The following is a 17,909-nucleotide window of genomic DNA, read 5'->3' as shown; positions in this document are numbered from 1 at the left end:
CTCCAAAAATGTTCTGAAAATACTGATCGGCTTTTATTGGGAAATTTAGAATTTTGTAAGCACCATTCTTTCCTCACTTAATAACTTTCATCTAGTAATTTCCACCTAAGTTTTTCCACCAGGCAGTTCTAAGCAGTGCCACCCTTTCCCCTGACAGTAGTTACCTCTGTGTTTGATGTCTGAAAATGCCACTTTTGTCCCAGAGCAGTTCTCTGTGTTTTAACATACATGTGCACCAGCAGAACCCACCACACTTGCACTTTTCTTTTATTATCTGTTCTGTAAGACTCTCAGCTGCTGCCTGTTCCAAGGAGCAGCAGCAAGAATGGGACATGGCTACTCTGAAATGGTCCTAATTACTCCAAAATGGCTGGGCCAGGTAAGTCAGAGCTGGCAAAGTGCCCTGTCATAGGAATTAACTTTCTCTAATGGCTGAACAGGCAGTGAGCAGGTCTGCTCACTGTTCACTTCTCTGAACCTCCTCATTAGAAACTCAGCATTATTCTAACTTTTTTTAACTTACTTGTAGCACAGAATTTCCCTTTTGTGATTGTGAGCTTTTATGAGTTATCCAGTAGCAGCCAGCACATTGGTACAGAGTTGACCAAGCTGGTTGGTAGCAGAAGGTACAGCACATTGATTTTTAATGTCTTTGTGCTCCTTACTTAACTCTTGTTTAGGGGAGTTTGTTTTAATTCCTCTTAAACTGCTAGTGCTTAACAGTATCTCTGGATACATCCTAAGGGCATGCTGGAATATTTCAGATCATCTCTTTAGTGACCCTCTGCTTCCTCCTAGCTACGCAGTGCACTATGAAGTCTATTAATTTTCAAATTAAGGAAAGGGATATAGGAAAAGAACACTAATTAGGTGTGAGCCACAGGGGATAAGTGATGACATTCTTCAAGACAGAGACACTACTCCTCTTACAGCTAAAATTGTTGTATTTCCGTAGAAGCATATGTCTTTTAACACACCTGAAGCTCGTATCTCTCGTAAGAAAAAAGGTAACACAAAGCCAAGAAATCAAAACACATGGACGGTGCACAGGTACCATTTAGTAAGAAACACAGAGAGGTAGAAATGGAAGAGAACAAGGAGATCTTATGTCTAATACTGCTTAACTTCCAGCTGGCTGAGTTTGAACCCTGGGGAAGGTAGCCATTAGTGTACCTCATCAGTGATACTTTGACACCTTTTCAGAAGGAATGACCCTTCTGTAAAGGAAAATCAGGTGTGGATGACAAAAGGACCATGGAGTACCATACATGGAGTGGACATTGCATTCAGTGTGCTCAGATGTGAGGTGTTTGTGGGGATCACCCCAAATCTGTTGTCCTGACAGAGAGATTTATGAGAGGTTTAGCAGCAAAGACATTTTATAGGAAAGGATCTAGAAAGACTTACATACTAAAAGGAGAGATTTTAATTTGTTAGGTCAGAGAGTTAATTAACCAAACACAAAAATTGACACCTGGGTTAAAAAAAATTGACTCCCTGAAGAAAGTGAAACTATTCCAGCTGGGAGGAAAAGACAGATCATTTAATGAACACAAAGGAATGACCAAGGCTTCTTATGTGCCATAAGAAACAGACTTTTACTCATTAAAATGAGTAAGCAGAGATTGTCTAGCAAAGAATGTGTTAGGAAAAGTGATGAGTCAGTCTGACAGTGGGGGAGCAATACCACTTCTGTTTGAATTTAGCCATAAGTAGCATAAAAGTGCTTTTTCCTTCATTCTTCACTTAAGTCTCTGTACCTGCTTCTATACTGAATGCAATGAATGCTTTTACTTGCATTTTACATTGACTTGGATTGAGCTAAGAATGATTTCACAGTAAACAGGCTAGCACAGGATTCTTCACACAGCAGCACAGTGAACTCAATCAACCAGGGTGGTGGGACTCTACCTGCCTCCCTCCACATTGCACAGAGTATCCCAGGGTACCAAGAGATGTCCCAACAGGAGTGATTTAGCAACTACAGCAGTGGTATGAATGCTATGAGAGTAAACAACATCTTCTAATGAGTGAGGGTATCCAGGAAAACTTACTGGTACTTAGAAAATCACCTGGTAGCATTAATCTCTGAACAGAGTTGTCCACAGTGACATCAAAATCTTACATAACAAGACCAAGAGAAGGGGGATTTTATGTTGACTATTCTGTCTTTGCCTCTTTTTTTTTACAGGGACTCAAATGCTGTATAGTGCAGTCCTGCCTTGAGGAGACAGAGGGTTGTTGTTGCACAAAGGAGGAATTGGTAGAATTGACAGAGTTCTCTGGTAAGGTCAGGGGGCTGATGTGCTTCCAGGGCCTGGGTTTCCTTTGGAGCTTCAGGTTTTTTTCTGTGTTGAAATATCTAGAGAGACTGGATAAATGGTGCTTATGCTTATAACTTTTCTAGTAATAAACAGAGTTTATAGTCTGTGATCTACAGTCAATTGATGGCTGCTGTTACAGCAGGATATAAAAACTACATCCACAGTAGTTCAATAGGTGTCTGCCTTGCAAACATTCTGGGTGGAGGGGAGAGACTCAAGCATTGACATATGTGCTCTCATGCGGCTGTAAGGGCAAATTTAAGAGCAGATGCCACACTAGTGGAGAGAAATCTGTTGGAAAATGCAACTGTAAATAGATCTTTGAAGCCTAATTATGATTCAGCAAATATTCATACCGGTTACAGTAGCATAAAAGTCTTTAGATTTAATCAGCAGACCTTAATTCAAAGCCTTTTCCTTCTATGACTTGGAAGGTATTAACAGCAGAGCAAGGACAGTCCTTTTTTGATTACAGAACTCCAGTCAAAAGGACATCAAGATGTTTGTGAGAGATGTGTATAAATTACTTTAGAACACAAACGAATGAAGTATTTATGAAGTGGTAGCAATGCAGTAAAGTAGTAATGAAGTATTTAAAGAAATTCAATTTTTTAACACATTTGATGGATTCTTACACTGCCACCTTAAAGGAGAGCAGTACCAGAAAGAGCTGAGTGATGAAGCAGGCTTGTGGTGTATGAGACAGGGAGCTGCACTTACTGACACATGTTCTGTGCCCATTTCTCCCCTTACCTATGGAAATTGAGAGCATCTCACGTCTGGATTGCCACTAAATCATTAATTTGACTATGCATATTAGTCTCAGAATAGCAAGTTTTGAAATCCTCTGCACAAGGAGACTTGAATCCTTACTGTTCTTTCTTTATCATATCACACACAGTGTGTGTCAGGTCAGTAATCTGCAGCACTAATCTTCTAAACAGGTTAAAACATTCTCATTTTTTGTTTATGTTGTGTAAAATTTTGGGCTTGGTTCCTCCAGAAGGAAAATTATCCACGTCATATTGGACATGACTACAATGAAAATATAATTGAAGCTGGGTTACATGTGCTTCCCCCTGCACGTATTTTTTAGGTTCACTTAGAGATGATATAGCTGGTTTGATTTTCTTAAGATTTCCACCAAAAGAGTTCTCAGCTCTTGTATGGCTGGTGTCTGTTTGGAGCCCTCAGTTTACCTTAACCAGAGAATGTTGCTTCCTTGAGTCAAAATGAAGGCTTAGATCCCCGGTCTCAATGATCCCACTTGTCCTTTATTTCAGCCTCATATTCCTGCTGCATCACTGAGTTTTTAAAACACAGGTATAAACATAAGCATCACATCACTAACATAACAGAACAAAATTCTATTACAATAATAGAATCTCTTTAAATCTCTGTTTTATTCAGTGAAAGGAATATGTGACATGGTACCATCTAATGATACCTAAAGGGGAACACTTCAAAGGAATCTTCAGTGCATTGTTTCAGGGCTAGTATGAAGTGAAAAAAAAAAAAAAAGAAAAGTAAAGTAAAAATATATCATCCTTTTAGGAAAAAACCCAAACAAACCTCTCCCCAAAACTCAACAGTATTTTCCCTTCCTGATACTGTTAACAAGTAATGTACACTTCTGGACGAAAGAGAATAGTTTCACCCTCAGTTATTATCATTGTTTCTCCTAGATCTGATTTATTTGCATCATAGATATAAAAATGTTTTAAATTCAAATGTTTGCAATTCACCAGACTTTGAGGTTCAGGGGTTTGTATTTTTAGATTTTTGAACACCTGAGAAATACAACTATGTAATCCTTTAACACAGTGAAAAACACTGAATTTTAGCATAAAGACTGAGTTATTTCACATTCAAGCAGCCAGCATACTAATGAGAGAAAAATTTAGCCTGAAGCTGTCCTGATTTTGTACACAGAATAAGTGTTAGGGCTGTTGATTATAAACCTATGTATTGTTCTCAAAAGTCATGTTTTCATTTTAAAAGGGACGTATACATTTCAAATGTATTCAAATGCTATGTTGCAGGTTTATACTGCTATTAAATAATCCCCTGAATGTAGTACAAACATAATACTAGACTTCATCAAATAATTCTCTTTCACCAAAGAAAGTACTGGTAGCTTTTAAGCATCTGCTCCCTAAGCCTCAAGGCAGTGAATGTTTTGGTTTTTTTCTTGTTTGAGTGGGGTTTTTTTTGTTTGTTTGATGGAAGAAAGCAAAGGAGTATCTCAATCCACTCCAGCAGTGCAGTAACCAAGGAAGACAAGTGATGTGATTCAATCGTGTGGCTCAGAGTGATTGCTGGGCAGAGAGACAGGCTCTGGTGCGAAGGACAGATTCCCTATGACTTCCATGGACACTCACCAGGCCTGTACAAACAAAACTCTCACTATCCTTCCTCCTGGTCATTCCTGGTATTTTCATTTCAAAATGCCAACAGAAACTTGCAATTAGCCACTCATTTCCTTCAGCTGCAAAAAACGAGAGACTGTGTTTCATTTCTTGTTCTGAGCCTTTAGATGGAACATTTTCTCTGAGCCTCTGATGAGTATCATTAAGTCTTTTAGCCACACCTTAGGTGAACTTAGCTAACAGGCTTTCTATTTCTCAGTGCGGTTTCTATGCCTACAACAAGAATATTAAATTAGCAATATCTGAAAATGAGCACAACTAATTTCAAGATGTAATTAGTTATACCACAACTGACCTTTGTGGAGATCAGTTTGTGGAATCTGCAATGCAGTTGCAGTAGAAAAGGGGGAGGGAGGCAACATGATGTCCAGATGTGGTCCATGATGTGTGGAAGGGTTGTAAAGGCAGCTCACAAATGAATTGAAATAGTGTAGTAGTGATGTCTTTGAGAGGTGACATATACCTGCTGTGATCCACTCAAGTTATAACCCTTGAAATGCGTAAGGTTTTTTTACTTTTGAAGTGTTTTGCATAGCCCTGTCAGTAACTGCAGGACAGTCAGGGCGTGTGTGTACTCTTTCTGCATTACCACCTCCCGTGGTCCACACAACGCACACCACTGCCAAGGCACCTGTAAACTGTTTGTGCGCAAACTGTCCACTCACTACCAGCATTTGTGGGTGTGGAGCTTGATGTAGCACAGGCTTTTCAAAGCAGAAATGAAGAGGCATAACCACTATTTCAGGCTGGCATACAGGGCAGAAAATGGGGGTGGCTTCTGGAGGAAAAAGACCTTTGTTTGGGAGTTGTATTTATTTCTCAAAGATGATTGTTTGAGGTGAAGTGAGGCCACCCCTTCTACAGTGGCTTTTGTAGGGACCTGTAAGAAGTTACAGCAATCCTGAGGTCACTGATCTGGTCTGTAACTACCACAGAAGCACAGTGAAGGAATCATCAAAAAAGGGAGTGGAGAAGGATGATTTCTAGACACAGTTAATTTATTACTCTTCCATCTCCTCCTCTTTATTTAATTGCTACCTGAGCAGGCCAGACACAGAGTTTACAGGCTCAGCAAGTTACCTAGTCAGCCTTGCATGGACAAGAAAGGCAAAAGGGGTAACTTAAACCCAGAACTCATTAGTACCTATTAATTCTCACTTATAAAAAAGTATATTGCTCATTTTCAATGAAGTGCCAACACAAAAATTAAAACTCCAAGTGGGAATTTTAAACAGGAGTGAGGTAGAGGAGTTAGTTGTCCTGCTCATCTTCCTCCAGAGAGGCACAAAACAGTGGAGGGAGAGTACACAGACAGGACACCTGCCTGGTGCTGGGACTACACAGTAGATAGGAGCTCTGTTCCCTGTTTGACTTCGGAAGTCATTCCTACAGCTTCCATTTTTCTTCCATACACCTTTCATGACCCCATACTAAGCTAGGTCAGAGAAATCATCAGGCATTAGAAAAAAAAAAATATTTTAAAAAATATTTAAAAGTAAATTATTAACCCTGTTCTAGCAGATCAGCTATGCAAATGTTGGTGCAGGGAAAAGAAGAAATGTGGAAAAATTATTTTCAGAAACAGTTTGAATCTATGCTGCCTTGAACTGAGTGACCTTGACTTAATGTAGTCTACTGCACATCATGTTCAAGCCTGAGAAGATATTTCTGTGCTCTGGTTTTGGATTTGTGGGTAGGATTTAGCCTTGGGCTTCAGTGAGTCATCATGAAGACTCAGGTTTAACACCACCAACAGGACAGCTTTAGGCAGAGAAGCCTCAGGCCTCTCATTTATGCAATTTAAGAATACATTTTCAGCAAATGTTTCTGTTTTGGTTTTGCCAGCAGTTGAACAAGTGCTTTGGCATTTTACTAAGGAAAACTTGGTTTTGAAAGCTGTTACTGCACACTACAGAACCTGCAGTTCCATGCTAAAAGGCCACCATAACTTTTGCTTGTTTGGAATTTTTCATAGAATCAAAAAACCCTTCAGGCTGAATGGCACCTCTGGAGCTCCCTAACCTGGTCAAAGGAGGACCAGTTCCAAAGATAGTTACACTGGTCCCTTTTCAGTTACTTGCTATTTATCTCTTAACAATAGGGCATCTTCTCACAAATCTGCCAATACTTTAAAGAATCACCGAATATTCTGAGTTAGAAGGGACCCACAAGGATCACTGAGTCCAACTCTTAAATGAACAGCCCACAGAAGTGAAATTAAAACTCAGCTTTCAGTCCCCATAATATCACAGGCTTTTGTTTCAAGGACCATACACAGCAGGACAAGCGTCCACTGTGGAAGCGTCCAGTGAGCTGAATGACAAATATACTGTAGAAATAATGAAAGGGATCCCCTGATAGCTGAGTTCTGCTGTGGAGATGAAACACTTATAAAAAATGCTGAGATGGAGAGTTTGGGGGGTTCTCTTTGAAGCAGATCTTCATCAGTCCTGCTTTTCTTTCTTACTGCTGCAGTACTGCAGCCTGAAGTCCTGCAGGGCACTGCAATTCACCAGCCTGTTATTAAACCTGACTTGAGGTTGAAATTGACTGGGAGTCTTCAGAAACACTTCTTATGAAAAATGGCTTTCTCTTTTTCTTTTTTTTTTCTCCCACATACAACAACTCCTTTTACAAGTGGTTTCAACAAGATTTTATTTGGAAGGGGCTTCTTCTCAGCCTCAGGCTTATGCTATGTAGACATTGCTGGCAATACCCCCCCCCATGTCTCCTCCTGCACACAAACAAGCACCACACCAGTCCCCCATCTGTACGTTCTGCTGAGTTGTCTTATTTTGGAAGGGGAAGGACTGGAAACTGAATCTTTCCTTTCCTGCTGGGACCCTGTGTCTGATAAAAGAAAAAAAATTCTAATCTGGTCAGTTTAAATGAGATTTGACTTTCTTGTTTAGTATTTGGGATATTAGAATTAAAGGTGTAGTGATTTTGTTTTTGCCGACTTAATGGTATTTTTATTCTAGAAAGAGTTGTTACTGCTTTTTAAATGAAAAACTTTAAAGATCACATATTTTCGTTAATGTCTTCTGTTATTTCTCAGTTCCATGTGAAAATGTTGAATTTCTCCTAATCTGAGTTTGTGAGTACAGCATTAATTTTGCAGTATTTAGACTCTTTTTTCCTTCAGTCTTTACTAACATCTGTACTTCCTGTTAACATTTGTACTTCAGGGGATTTCATCAGATTCTTATTTTGAACTTCCATTTCACATTGTGCTTTGTCTCTTCATTTTACCTTTATCACCTCTCTCTCAATGCAGGGAATTTTCAGAGATGTCTTGGTCTGTATATCAATACGTCCTTTCAAAAGACTATCTAGTGACAAATCAATTCTTGTGTTAAGCATTTCCCTACTGGCTTTCATAGAGACTGCAAGAGTATATAGAATTGATTTGTAGGGTAGAATTTATTCTCTTGAATCCCCTTACAAAGACATCAGTAAGTTTTTATTGACAACCTTACATTAGAGTATATCAAAAAGCCCGCAAGGGAAAATGCGTTGAGGTATTTTGCTCACAGTCTGTCTCCAACAGGGATTTTTTAATTACCTGATTTTCTGCAGAACAGCAGATCCTGGCACTGGTGCTACAAGAACCATGGTGTACCCCCATGAATTTGTGTCAGGATCACAGGGATTAAGGAAGATGTTCCCTGCCACAATCTGTAATGTCAAGGAGCTAGTTTGTCATATTTTTGTGGGCTTTTGCTGGTTCTACAGGACAGCTCAATGAATAACGAAGCTTAAATGAAAGTTTCTGAGTTTAGGAGTATTTCCAGTCTTTTCAGTTTCCTTAAATGCTTTTGCTGCCTTAGGGCACTAAGAAACCACTTACATTTCAGTGTCTGGCAGAAATGATCACGACACATGGGAAGAGAAAGGTTATGGACTGGTGCAAAAGTAACATTTCAATTGTGGTGGGTGTGCTTACAGCCGTGTGCAGTAACACACTGTGTGGAATGACAAAATGCTGCTCACTGGTGAAAACCTGTGGTGGGCTGACCACGGCTGGATCAGAGGTGCCCACCAGAGCTACTCTATCAAGTTCCTTCCTCACTTGGAAGGGAGAGAAAATACCGTAAGATGCTTGTGGGTCAAGATTAAGGGGAAGGAGAGATCACTCACCAATTATCTCATAGGCAAAACAGGCTCAACTTGGGGAATTTGCTTATTTATTACCAATCAAGTCAGAGTAGGATAACGAGAATTAGAACTAAAACTTACAAGGCCCTCCCACCACTTCTTGCCTTCTTCCCATGCTTAGTTTTGTTCCCAGTTTCTCTACCTTCATCAGCTTCAGCAGCCACAAAGGGGTGGGAAAATGGGGTTATGGTGAGTTCATTGTATGTTGTTTCTGCAGTTGATGCTGTCTAGTTTTTTCTCCTTTCTTAGGTGCTTCCTTCCCCTTAAGGGTGGGTCATCACACCAACACACCCACCCAGCATAAACCAAGTGTGCCTACAGGTGAACTGAACTGGTACTTCTACTTTTATGTAAGTTTAATGCAAATGTTTGGTTTGTTTTCAAACAGAACATGGGAAGTTACTCTTGTAATAGGTAGCAGCACTTCACGAAAGACACACCTTTGACATTTATTATTTATTACGATAATGATGAATTGTCTGAAATCTGTCAGAGGTGTGGCAATATTTCCATTAGTTTCCATGAGACCATTGACTGGAAACACAAAAAGTCTTCATCTTTCTTTGGGAAATGTGTCCCACTACTGAAAACCAGCCACAGAAGCATTGTACATTAAATCCAAATCCCTAATTCAACATTAGATTCTTGATTCCAGTTGAGCAGAGCTAAATATGAGTTCAAGAGTGCCATCGCTATGGCCTGATTACTGCCTTGCTTAAGAGGAATATAGTTATATCCTCTGCTTCACAGGGGCTTACAGAAGTAATGTGCCAATACGTTTCTGAGGTTTAGAGATACAGCACCAGGACCGAAGTTAACTTGGTATTTTCTCAGCGCTTGCACACAGACCGTTTGGGTCTATCCTAGGTAATCTGATTACTTCATGAAGTTAAAACAGGAGTTTTCAGGGCAGAGCGACATATATTTGATTTAAGACTTCCAGGCACAAAATACTTAAGGCCATTTCCCAGGATAAAATTGTTGCCCAAACAAAACTTTGGACAGGCTCTGACTTGGCAGTTTGACAGTTGATTTAATGCTGGTGAAACGACTGCCCTGATCCCAGCAGAACCCTTACTGTGCCTCAAACATATCCTTAAATTCTATGTCATATTACATGATATAAGGGCTAATTAGTGTACTAGAGATCATAAAACTATCAGCTTGGTCACAAAAGTAAGTAGGAAAGAACTTCTTTTGATGAGTACTCTTGCTTAAGAAGCAAACTTAGTGTAGAATTAGCTAATTCTAGCAATTACTTACTCAAGCACAACTCTCCTTCAATATCTAGACATTGTAACTATGTATTGTAGCTATGTAACTCCCATTTTAAGACTTTTGTAAACCACTAATGCACAGAACTTTACCTGTCCCTGGGGCTTGTCTCAAAAACACACCTCCCCAGCAAAAACAGTAAAACACCATTGTTTCACGTTGCAGGTCTGTGGCTTAGCCTGAAACTTTTAAATTACTGCTGTTTTGAAGAGTGGACTTGCCATTAGTTCCAGTCATCTGCAAAAGCTTTTCGGTATGCTTCAGTACACTGCCAAATCAAAAAACACTGACCTCAACCTCTCACCATCTTAGACATACATCCCTCCCCCGGTAAAATCTTACACCCACTCTTCCCCTACCCTCACGCTGGTTATTGGGAATTAAAATGGAGTGAAAAGGAGAGAAGGTGAGGCTTCTCCCGGTGCTGGGTGGTTGCCATTGGAAGCTCCCAGTGCAACTCCCGGGGCCATCGTTCCTGTTTTCCCACCCTGCCTACTTGGGGCAGCCAGTTGAAGGTGAGCTGTGCCCCCCGGGTGCCCTCTGCGTGGGTGACAGGACTCTCAGGGAGCCGGGAGGGTGTTCTCCTCCAAGGGCCTGACCATTCCTTCCTCCTCTCCCTGGGACAGCCAGTGACCACGGCCTCTCCCTCCCCACAGCGTGCGGCAGCAGCGCGGGCACGCAGCTCCTGTTCCTCAGCTGTCCCCAGCTTGCCACTCCCGCCAGCATGGCCACGGGGGCAGAGTGGAGCTGCCCCATCTGCCGCGAAGCCTCGGGCAACATCGCCTACGTGGGGTCCTGCCTGCACAAGTTCTGCCGGGGCTGCATCGTGCGCTGGGCCAGGAAGAACCCGTCGTGCCCGCTGTGCAGACAGACCGTGCACACCATCATCTACCCGGCGCCGCCCGACCAGGGCTTCGTGGAGATGGCTGTGCCGCAGCCCTCCCTGCCCCGGAGCGGCGGGCCGCGGGAGGAGCCGGGCGCCGCGAGGCCGCAGCCCCAGGCCCACGTGGCGGGCTTCCCTCCTGAGACCTGGGCGCTTTTCTTCCGCAACCACGCCGAGATCTTGCGGCCGCTGGAGCTGTGGCTGAACGAGGTGTTGTGCGGGGCCTGCTGGTGGGACGTGGCCTTCGCGCAGGGCAGGATCGTGGCCAGCCTGTGCCGCTACGGGCTGCACCAGGAGGCCTTGATGCGGGAGCTGCAGCCCTTCCTGCAGGAGCAGACGGCCGCCTTCGTGCGGCAGCTCATCGAGGTGGCCGAGGACCAGTGCAGCGAGCTGGCGCTGCGGCGCATGGAGTCGGCTCCCCGCCCCGCCGAGGGCCAGCAGAACAGCCCCGTGGCCAGCCCCGGCCATGTCGCCTCCCCCGCCACCAGCGAGGCGCAGGAGGAGCCCCGCGGAGAGCCGGGGCAGGCCGGGGCTGAGGCTTCGGGGGCCGGGCAGAGCGGCGGCTACGCCCCCGGCGCCTCCTGGCAGCCCGGGAGGCGCAGAGGCAGCGAGCCGCAGGGCTCCGGGGCCGGGCACAAGAAGCCGTGCCGCCGGCAGAACTAGGGTGAGTGCTGCGGCAGCACCAGGAGAAACGGGGCCGGGACAGCAGCGCGGGTGCGCTGAGAAGTAAAGAAGTTTTTAAAACAGAAACCCAAAGCGAAACAAAAAAAAGGCCAAAACCCACAACTTAGAAAACCGCGTGAAAAGCCTTAGTCTCTCGCTAGAAGCCCTGCGTGTGGCATTTCCATTGCTGTCAACCGAATGCCTTGTTCTCCTTCCCCTGGTGCTGTGCACACCTTCCCCTCGTGTGTCTGCTGCAATTTCCACGTTGTCTGCCATAGCTTGAAGCCCCAATCCACCTGTCAGAGAGTGTATTTCTCACAGTTTCTTCAAGAGATTTTACTATTTCAGCTATTGCTGTCTCTAGTCTTACTGCCAGTGTGTGTCTTAGTTTATTAGCAAATCAATGAATTCCAGACAAACAGAATTTTCCATTGTAGCGCTGTTAAGAGTTTAACTTCAGCTATGTTTGGTGATTTTCTGTGATAATGATCAAGATGTTTAAATGGATTTTTCAATTTAAACTTTTCTCCTTTCAAATATTTTCCATTAATTCTTTGTGTAGACATCCTGTGAGTGTGAAGACTTAATTCTTTCTATCAAGAGATGAACATATTGTTAATACTCCAGCAAAAGGTCTTTCCTACTTTTCTCACTTAAGTTAGAAGTCTCTGTGACAAATACTTGAAATCGAGATTTTATCCAATAAAACAGCAATATTTCTGGAAAAAAAAACCAGTTGTGAGCCTTCGTTTGCCTATACCTGAACTGATCAAAGAAAAACTGTTCCTCTCTGCCCTTTTTCCCTCTGTCCTGCTCCCAGCTGTCATCAGCTGCAACTTGTGCCAGCCTCAGTCTGTTCATATCAGAGGCAAAACTCCCAATACCTCAGCACTGGAGGACTGCACCCACAGTCAGTGAAATCATTCTCTTGGACAAAACTAAGAAGTCACAGAAGTGTTCACAGGTCCCCAGCATTAAATGAAAAAATACTTTTATAGAATTTCAGTAGTAATTTTTTGTTTCATTTCTGGTCCTTATTTTTTCCCCACAAGTTCGTAGGTAGACTTTCATACTCTCTTGTTTTGTTGGTATGTTAAAGCTGCAGCATCATTCGGAGTTGTGTTGCTTGCACTACTGAGAGTTACTTAAACAATTTTCTTAATTGGGTCTTTCTTTAATAAATACGTTTTGCATTAGCACACTTAAATGGTAGCAATAACAGAGCAGTTGTAATAAAACTGCATTTCTGTTTAAATTCCCATTTCCCCTTCTAGATACTTGGAACATCTGTTTGGCGGTTTTACTAGTTCCATTTCCATTCTCTGTCCTCCTGCTAAGGAATAAAGCATTTAGCAGATTTACTTGTCTCTGAGAAGTGGAGCTCATTGAGTAAGAGTGGAAGCCACTGTCTGCTGCTCCCATCTTGCTTTTCAGTGGAATCACTGGGCAGAATTTGCCAGGCTTTGAGAAGTACTCACAATCAAACTATTCCCTTTAATGATGATGATACTTGGGGTGCTTATGTGAGGTTCACTTTGTGCTGTTAGTAATTTTAAGGCTCCTTAAATGGTGCATTTGTTATATAAATAATTTTGCTGAAATTCCAAGACAGTACACGTTCATGCTTAAAGCTATTAGATCAAAATTCCTCACACCTTTCTCTTTCTGCTGTCTCCCTGACTTACTCACATCAGCTAGTTACAGAATTCACAAGCAATTACATTTTTGCTGCTTCGTCTGAGTGCTGGCAAGTATGTGGAGGTTTTGATAACAGATATGAGGCTGTTTCAAAAAGATTAATTAGAATAAAGTACGTTTCAGAAGCAGAACACTTCCAAAGAGGACACGCCTGATACAAGGAGTGAGATGTCAGAAATGGATGCAGCAAATTATAACATATTGGGGTTCACAAGATGAAATGAGTGGTGAAATTAGTAAATTTCCTCCATTAGCCTATTTATGACTTCATAAATACACATCTAAGTAAAAAGTAATCTGTCAAGCCAGAGTAATGCAAAAATGTAAATGCCTGCGCCAGGGATGTGTGTCATCTTATGCCAAATTAGACACATGAGCAGTAAGTAGGGCAGGGGGCAGATTAACAGAACAGGCAGAGAAAGCAGGTCTGGCTTTCCTTTTTTGACATGGTTAAAAAAAAAATCAAATTGGAAGGCACATATTTCATGTGATAGCAGGTGAAAATTACAATTCAACCACATGTACACTGCAAAAGAGAGATGCACCCACAAATAATTAAATCACCTGATTACCTTTTAACTTTATTTCGATGACACTACTTTGAAGAATTTCAACCTTTCAAGAAAGAAGAAACAGGACAGAGTTGAAGGGAAGAGTTGATTCTAATATTCTGACAAGAGGGCTTTCCAAAGCCCACAGCAGCTCCCCAAGCACCTTTCTGACGATGGCAGTGGTGGATGAGACCTGCCTGTGAGTTACCTGTGGCGAACAGAAGTTTGAATGGGAATTGTTTGGGAATGCACTAATTAAGAACAGTAATGTGCTGTGAAGGAGAAAATTTAGCAAGAAAATTGCCCATTAAAGAGAGAACTGGAACAAACATAAACCAATGGGAGATATGAGGAGCAGCCTGTATGCAGTTACATTCTGCCCTCGGGTCTGTGCTTTTATAAAAACTGCAGTTCTCTTTTTCTTATTTGCAAAGAACGTGTGGAGAAAGCAAAAAGATTTGCTTGGCTTTAGGTTGGGAAATTTTCCTTTCGTGAAGGTAATTCTTAGTATTTTACCTATTAGTGGTTGAGGGAGTAAAGGGGAGTTGTGTGGCAAAGCCACAGCAATAAGGCAGAGGGGCCTTTTTCCTCTCCTTAGACCTGATCAGACAAGTTGCTTCAGCCTTCACCACTTCCTTTGCCTCATTTTTGAGCTGCACAAAGGGTGTGAAGGCACAGCTGCTGATAGCCAGCCCAAGGACAGGTTTTCTCTTTATGTGCTTCTCCCAGAGTGGTCTGAGGAAGGAGCTTCCATCAAGCCAAGTTTATTGAACTGTAGAGAGCAGGGAGAAGTCTGAAACAGAAGAAATTCTAATAGCCTGACAAATGAGTGTTGTTATTCCACACTGTGGTGGCTGAGACTTTATAAGAAGCCAGAAATGGTTGTGGTCCTCCTTTGGAAAGGAAAAGGGTGCAGGAAAAACAGGGTTGCACAGTGACGCGCCATTTTCAGTCATTTAATGAAGAGGAGGGGTACCACATCAGGTTTCTAACAGAGGATCATAATCCTTTCATTTTCGCCTTCCAGTGGCCTTCGCATGAGAATGGGGAGCAAGGGGCAGAGCTTCTTGGTTAGCAGGTATGGTTTTTACTGGCACACTACCTGAAGTTCCCTGGGACAGAGCTTGTGGAAATTGTTCCATTACTGAAAGCTAATGACAGCCTTTTGTTGCTGTGCTGGACTCTGCCACATAAGTGACGGAGTCAAGGCTGCCTGTCCACAACTGCAGTGTCGTGACTCCTCAGGAGAGATGGGTGCTGATGCAGCCTGTTCCTAAAAACATAGAGGTGTGCTGTGGGCTGGGGTTGTGCTTCTGTAGGATGCATGTACAGGGACTGTGTGAAGTTTCCCTGGTCAAATGGGGCAGAAGATTCCATATGCTTTGCTCAGAAGCTTCCTGACATCCAGCTCAGCATCAGCACTGAACTCCTGACTTGATGAACTGGGTGTAATGACCCATGATTTAATTTTACTGCAGATTAAATATTGACAACCCAGAAGTGTTGCTCTCCGTTGACACCTTGATAAATGTTTATGGCTTGATGTGTGGAATGTGAGATCAGCTGTCTTAACATTAATTTGGAAGTGGAAAATAAAGTCTTACAAAGGAGATTGTGGTGAACAGGATCACAGTGTGAATGTTGCCACACTGTGCTAATTAGATGCTGAAATTGTGGTGGTTTTTGTGGTACATATCCTGTCATTAATTTGTATGCTTTTCAAAGCTTTTGTGGAACAGATACACTGCTGAGGCTAAACCATTAACACAAAATGCAGAACAAAATATCTTGCTCTATTTTTAATTTCACAGTATTGAGAACTAATCAGGCACCTTTGCATGGAAAAAAAAATAAATCTCAGATGCATTTTGCTGGATTAAATGGCAAATCCAACCCATAGCATGAGGATGTGGACTCTTGGTATTTATCAGCATGCTGGTAATTGCAGTGGTGTTATGTGGATGGTTTTATCGATATCAAATGCAGGCAAGAGTTCAGGGATCAAATTCCCATTGGAGGAATGATGACAAGGAAACAAAACAACCCTGGAGTAAAATAGCTTGTCTTGAGAGCTATTCCCCAGCCTGCAGAAAGGGGAGAAATATAATTTGATTTGGATAATCACTTTTTTTATATTCCTGGGAGTGTTGGAAAATGTGTGTGATTTCTGCTTTGAAGACAGACTGTGGAGAAGTTACAGAAGGAGGGGACCATCCGTGCTCTGCTCAAAGGCAGCTACTTTGATCTGACACCAACTGCTACCTTTAAGACCAGACCTTGTGCTTCAGTGACAGCTGCAATAAAGATGCCATTCTAGAAAGCGTGAATATCTTAAAATAAAATCCGCAGTTTAAAATTTGGTTGAGTTACATATAGAATACTTCACAATATTTTACTCTGCGTGTGTGTGAGTGTGTTTTTACCAGCTGTGTGTTAGGGCCTCTCTTTTCTTTTTCCTGAAATTGAGCACTTCTGTTCTCTGACCTGCAGCTTTGGCTTAGTTAATGGTGCCAAGAGTCTCTTTCAAAGATCCAGACCTTTTAGGCACTAGATTATATGCAGTTCTATGGAGATTTCTGTGTTTGCTCCATAAAATAGTACCATTCCCATGTGACATCTTTTGCACTGACAAATCTTACTCAGATGCTATGTAAACATCTCCAGGAAAGTGTGTATCTTCCCACAATTGCCCTCAGATGCTCATCAGCATCCCTACTTGTTCTTAACCATGTGTGGATCATGTAATTGATTCACACCATATGTTCAATTATGTCGCCTTTGGTGGTTTATTTCTTTTTTTCATAAGTTGTTTCACAGAGATAATAGTTTTCTTAGGTTTTTGTTAGGCAGCAGTCACTGTACACCCAAAAGGTAGCTTTGCAAAACCTTCAGTCTCTCACCTTCAGTGAAACACCTGTAGTTCACTGAGATGTGATGGCAGCCCAGACTGTGACAAGTTGCTTTGCATATCTCAGAGCTGATATTTCTTTTTCTTTTTGTAATTTCTACAACCCTGTCTAATTTGCCACGTCCATGGCTGCAAACAATTGAGACTTGTAACAAAACTTAAGCCAGTTAATGGCAACACTGCCAAATAAAAATTGTCTGTTCCATCACACCTCAAATTTAGAGCAGATACTTCAGTGGAGGTGTTTAGGTACTTCAGTGTGATCCAAACAATTCCTTTTTTGGGATGAATTGGGCAGCTGCACTATCCAGGCTGCTCAGCATTCAGCCTCCAGGTAGCTGCTGCTGTGGAAGCTGGAAGCACAAGCTCCTGCACCAGGGCAGAGTGCATCAGGAACAGCACACCTTCACAAAGAGACTGCCTTCTTTTCCCAACAACAAGCAGTTCTTCATTGCAGCAACTTACATTTTTCCAGGTTTGATGAAAAAAATATGAATACTCTAATCCTAATCTGCATGTGGAGACAGTTTCAGTTGATGGTTGCAACATGGTGGTGGCTAAGAGCTTTCCAGTTCAAGGGCTGTCCTTTTTTAAGTCAGTAGACCTTAGGCAGTGCATGTGAAAGATTTTCCTCAAGCAGAAGACATGTAGGGTGAGTATTGGGAAAACTTCCTGTGTTTTCTCCGGTGGAGATGTTCTGTCAGTGGCCATTGTCACTGCTTGTATTTCTGTTAATGAGTAGCATCTGACAGTGCTTCATTCCTGTTTGCCTGAACACTTGAGCAATGCCAGAGTGGGAAAGACCAGAGGAAAAGTGTTTTATGTGCTGTATGGCTGTGTTTGATGAAAAGGAACAAGATCTCTTTGCACCACACCCAGAGATCCCAGAGGAGAGTCCCCCTTGCTCGGCATACTGAGACAGAACAAATGGGAAAAACATGGTAGAGTCCTGATGGGCTTTTTGCCTATGGTAGGCAGGGAGTGTCTTCAGGAAAGTGGTCTCAATCTCATCTAATTCTC

General features: G+C 42.3%; 1 protein-coding gene across 8 annotated transcripts in view; it reads left to right on the top strand.

Moving 5' to 3' along the window:
• LOC121661347 overlaps positions 1-12,448 on the top strand; it is a 38,550-nt gene extending 26,102 nt beyond the window's left edge. For 5 of the 8 annotated variants that reach the window (XM_042021466.1, XM_042021468.1, XM_042021464.1 and 2 more), the window contains 4 exons: positions 2,192-2,285; positions 9,161-9,261; positions 10,352-10,439; positions 10,843-12,448. In XM_042021466.1, coding sequence (XP_041877400.1) covers positions 10,911-11,732 — 822 coding nt within the window. In that variant the 5' untranslated portion in view covers positions 2,192-2,285; positions 9,161-9,261; positions 10,352-10,439; positions 10,843-10,910 and the 3' untranslated portion in view covers positions 11,733-12,448. Of the gene's footprint in view, positions 1-2,191; positions 2,286-2,310; positions 9,262-10,351; positions 10,440-10,842 lie in introns of those variants that run through there. The other 3 variants (XM_042021467.1, XM_042021471.1, XM_042021470.1) reach the window with 3 other exon arrangements.
• Positions 12,449-17,909: the final 5,461 nt, after the last annotated feature.

This window comes from Corvus kubaryi, unplaced genomic scaffold (assembly GCF_017639235.1).
Source record: "Corvus kubaryi isolate FWS band 111438036 unplaced genomic scaffold, C.kubaryi_AGA036_p1.0 37148, whole genome shotgun sequence".
NCBI classification, from domain to species: domain Eukaryota; kingdom Metazoa; phylum Chordata; class Aves; order Passeriformes; family Corvidae; genus Corvus; species Corvus kubaryi.
Note: the sequence above shows the minus strand (reverse complement) of the source record. Positions and strands in the feature narration are given on the sequence as shown.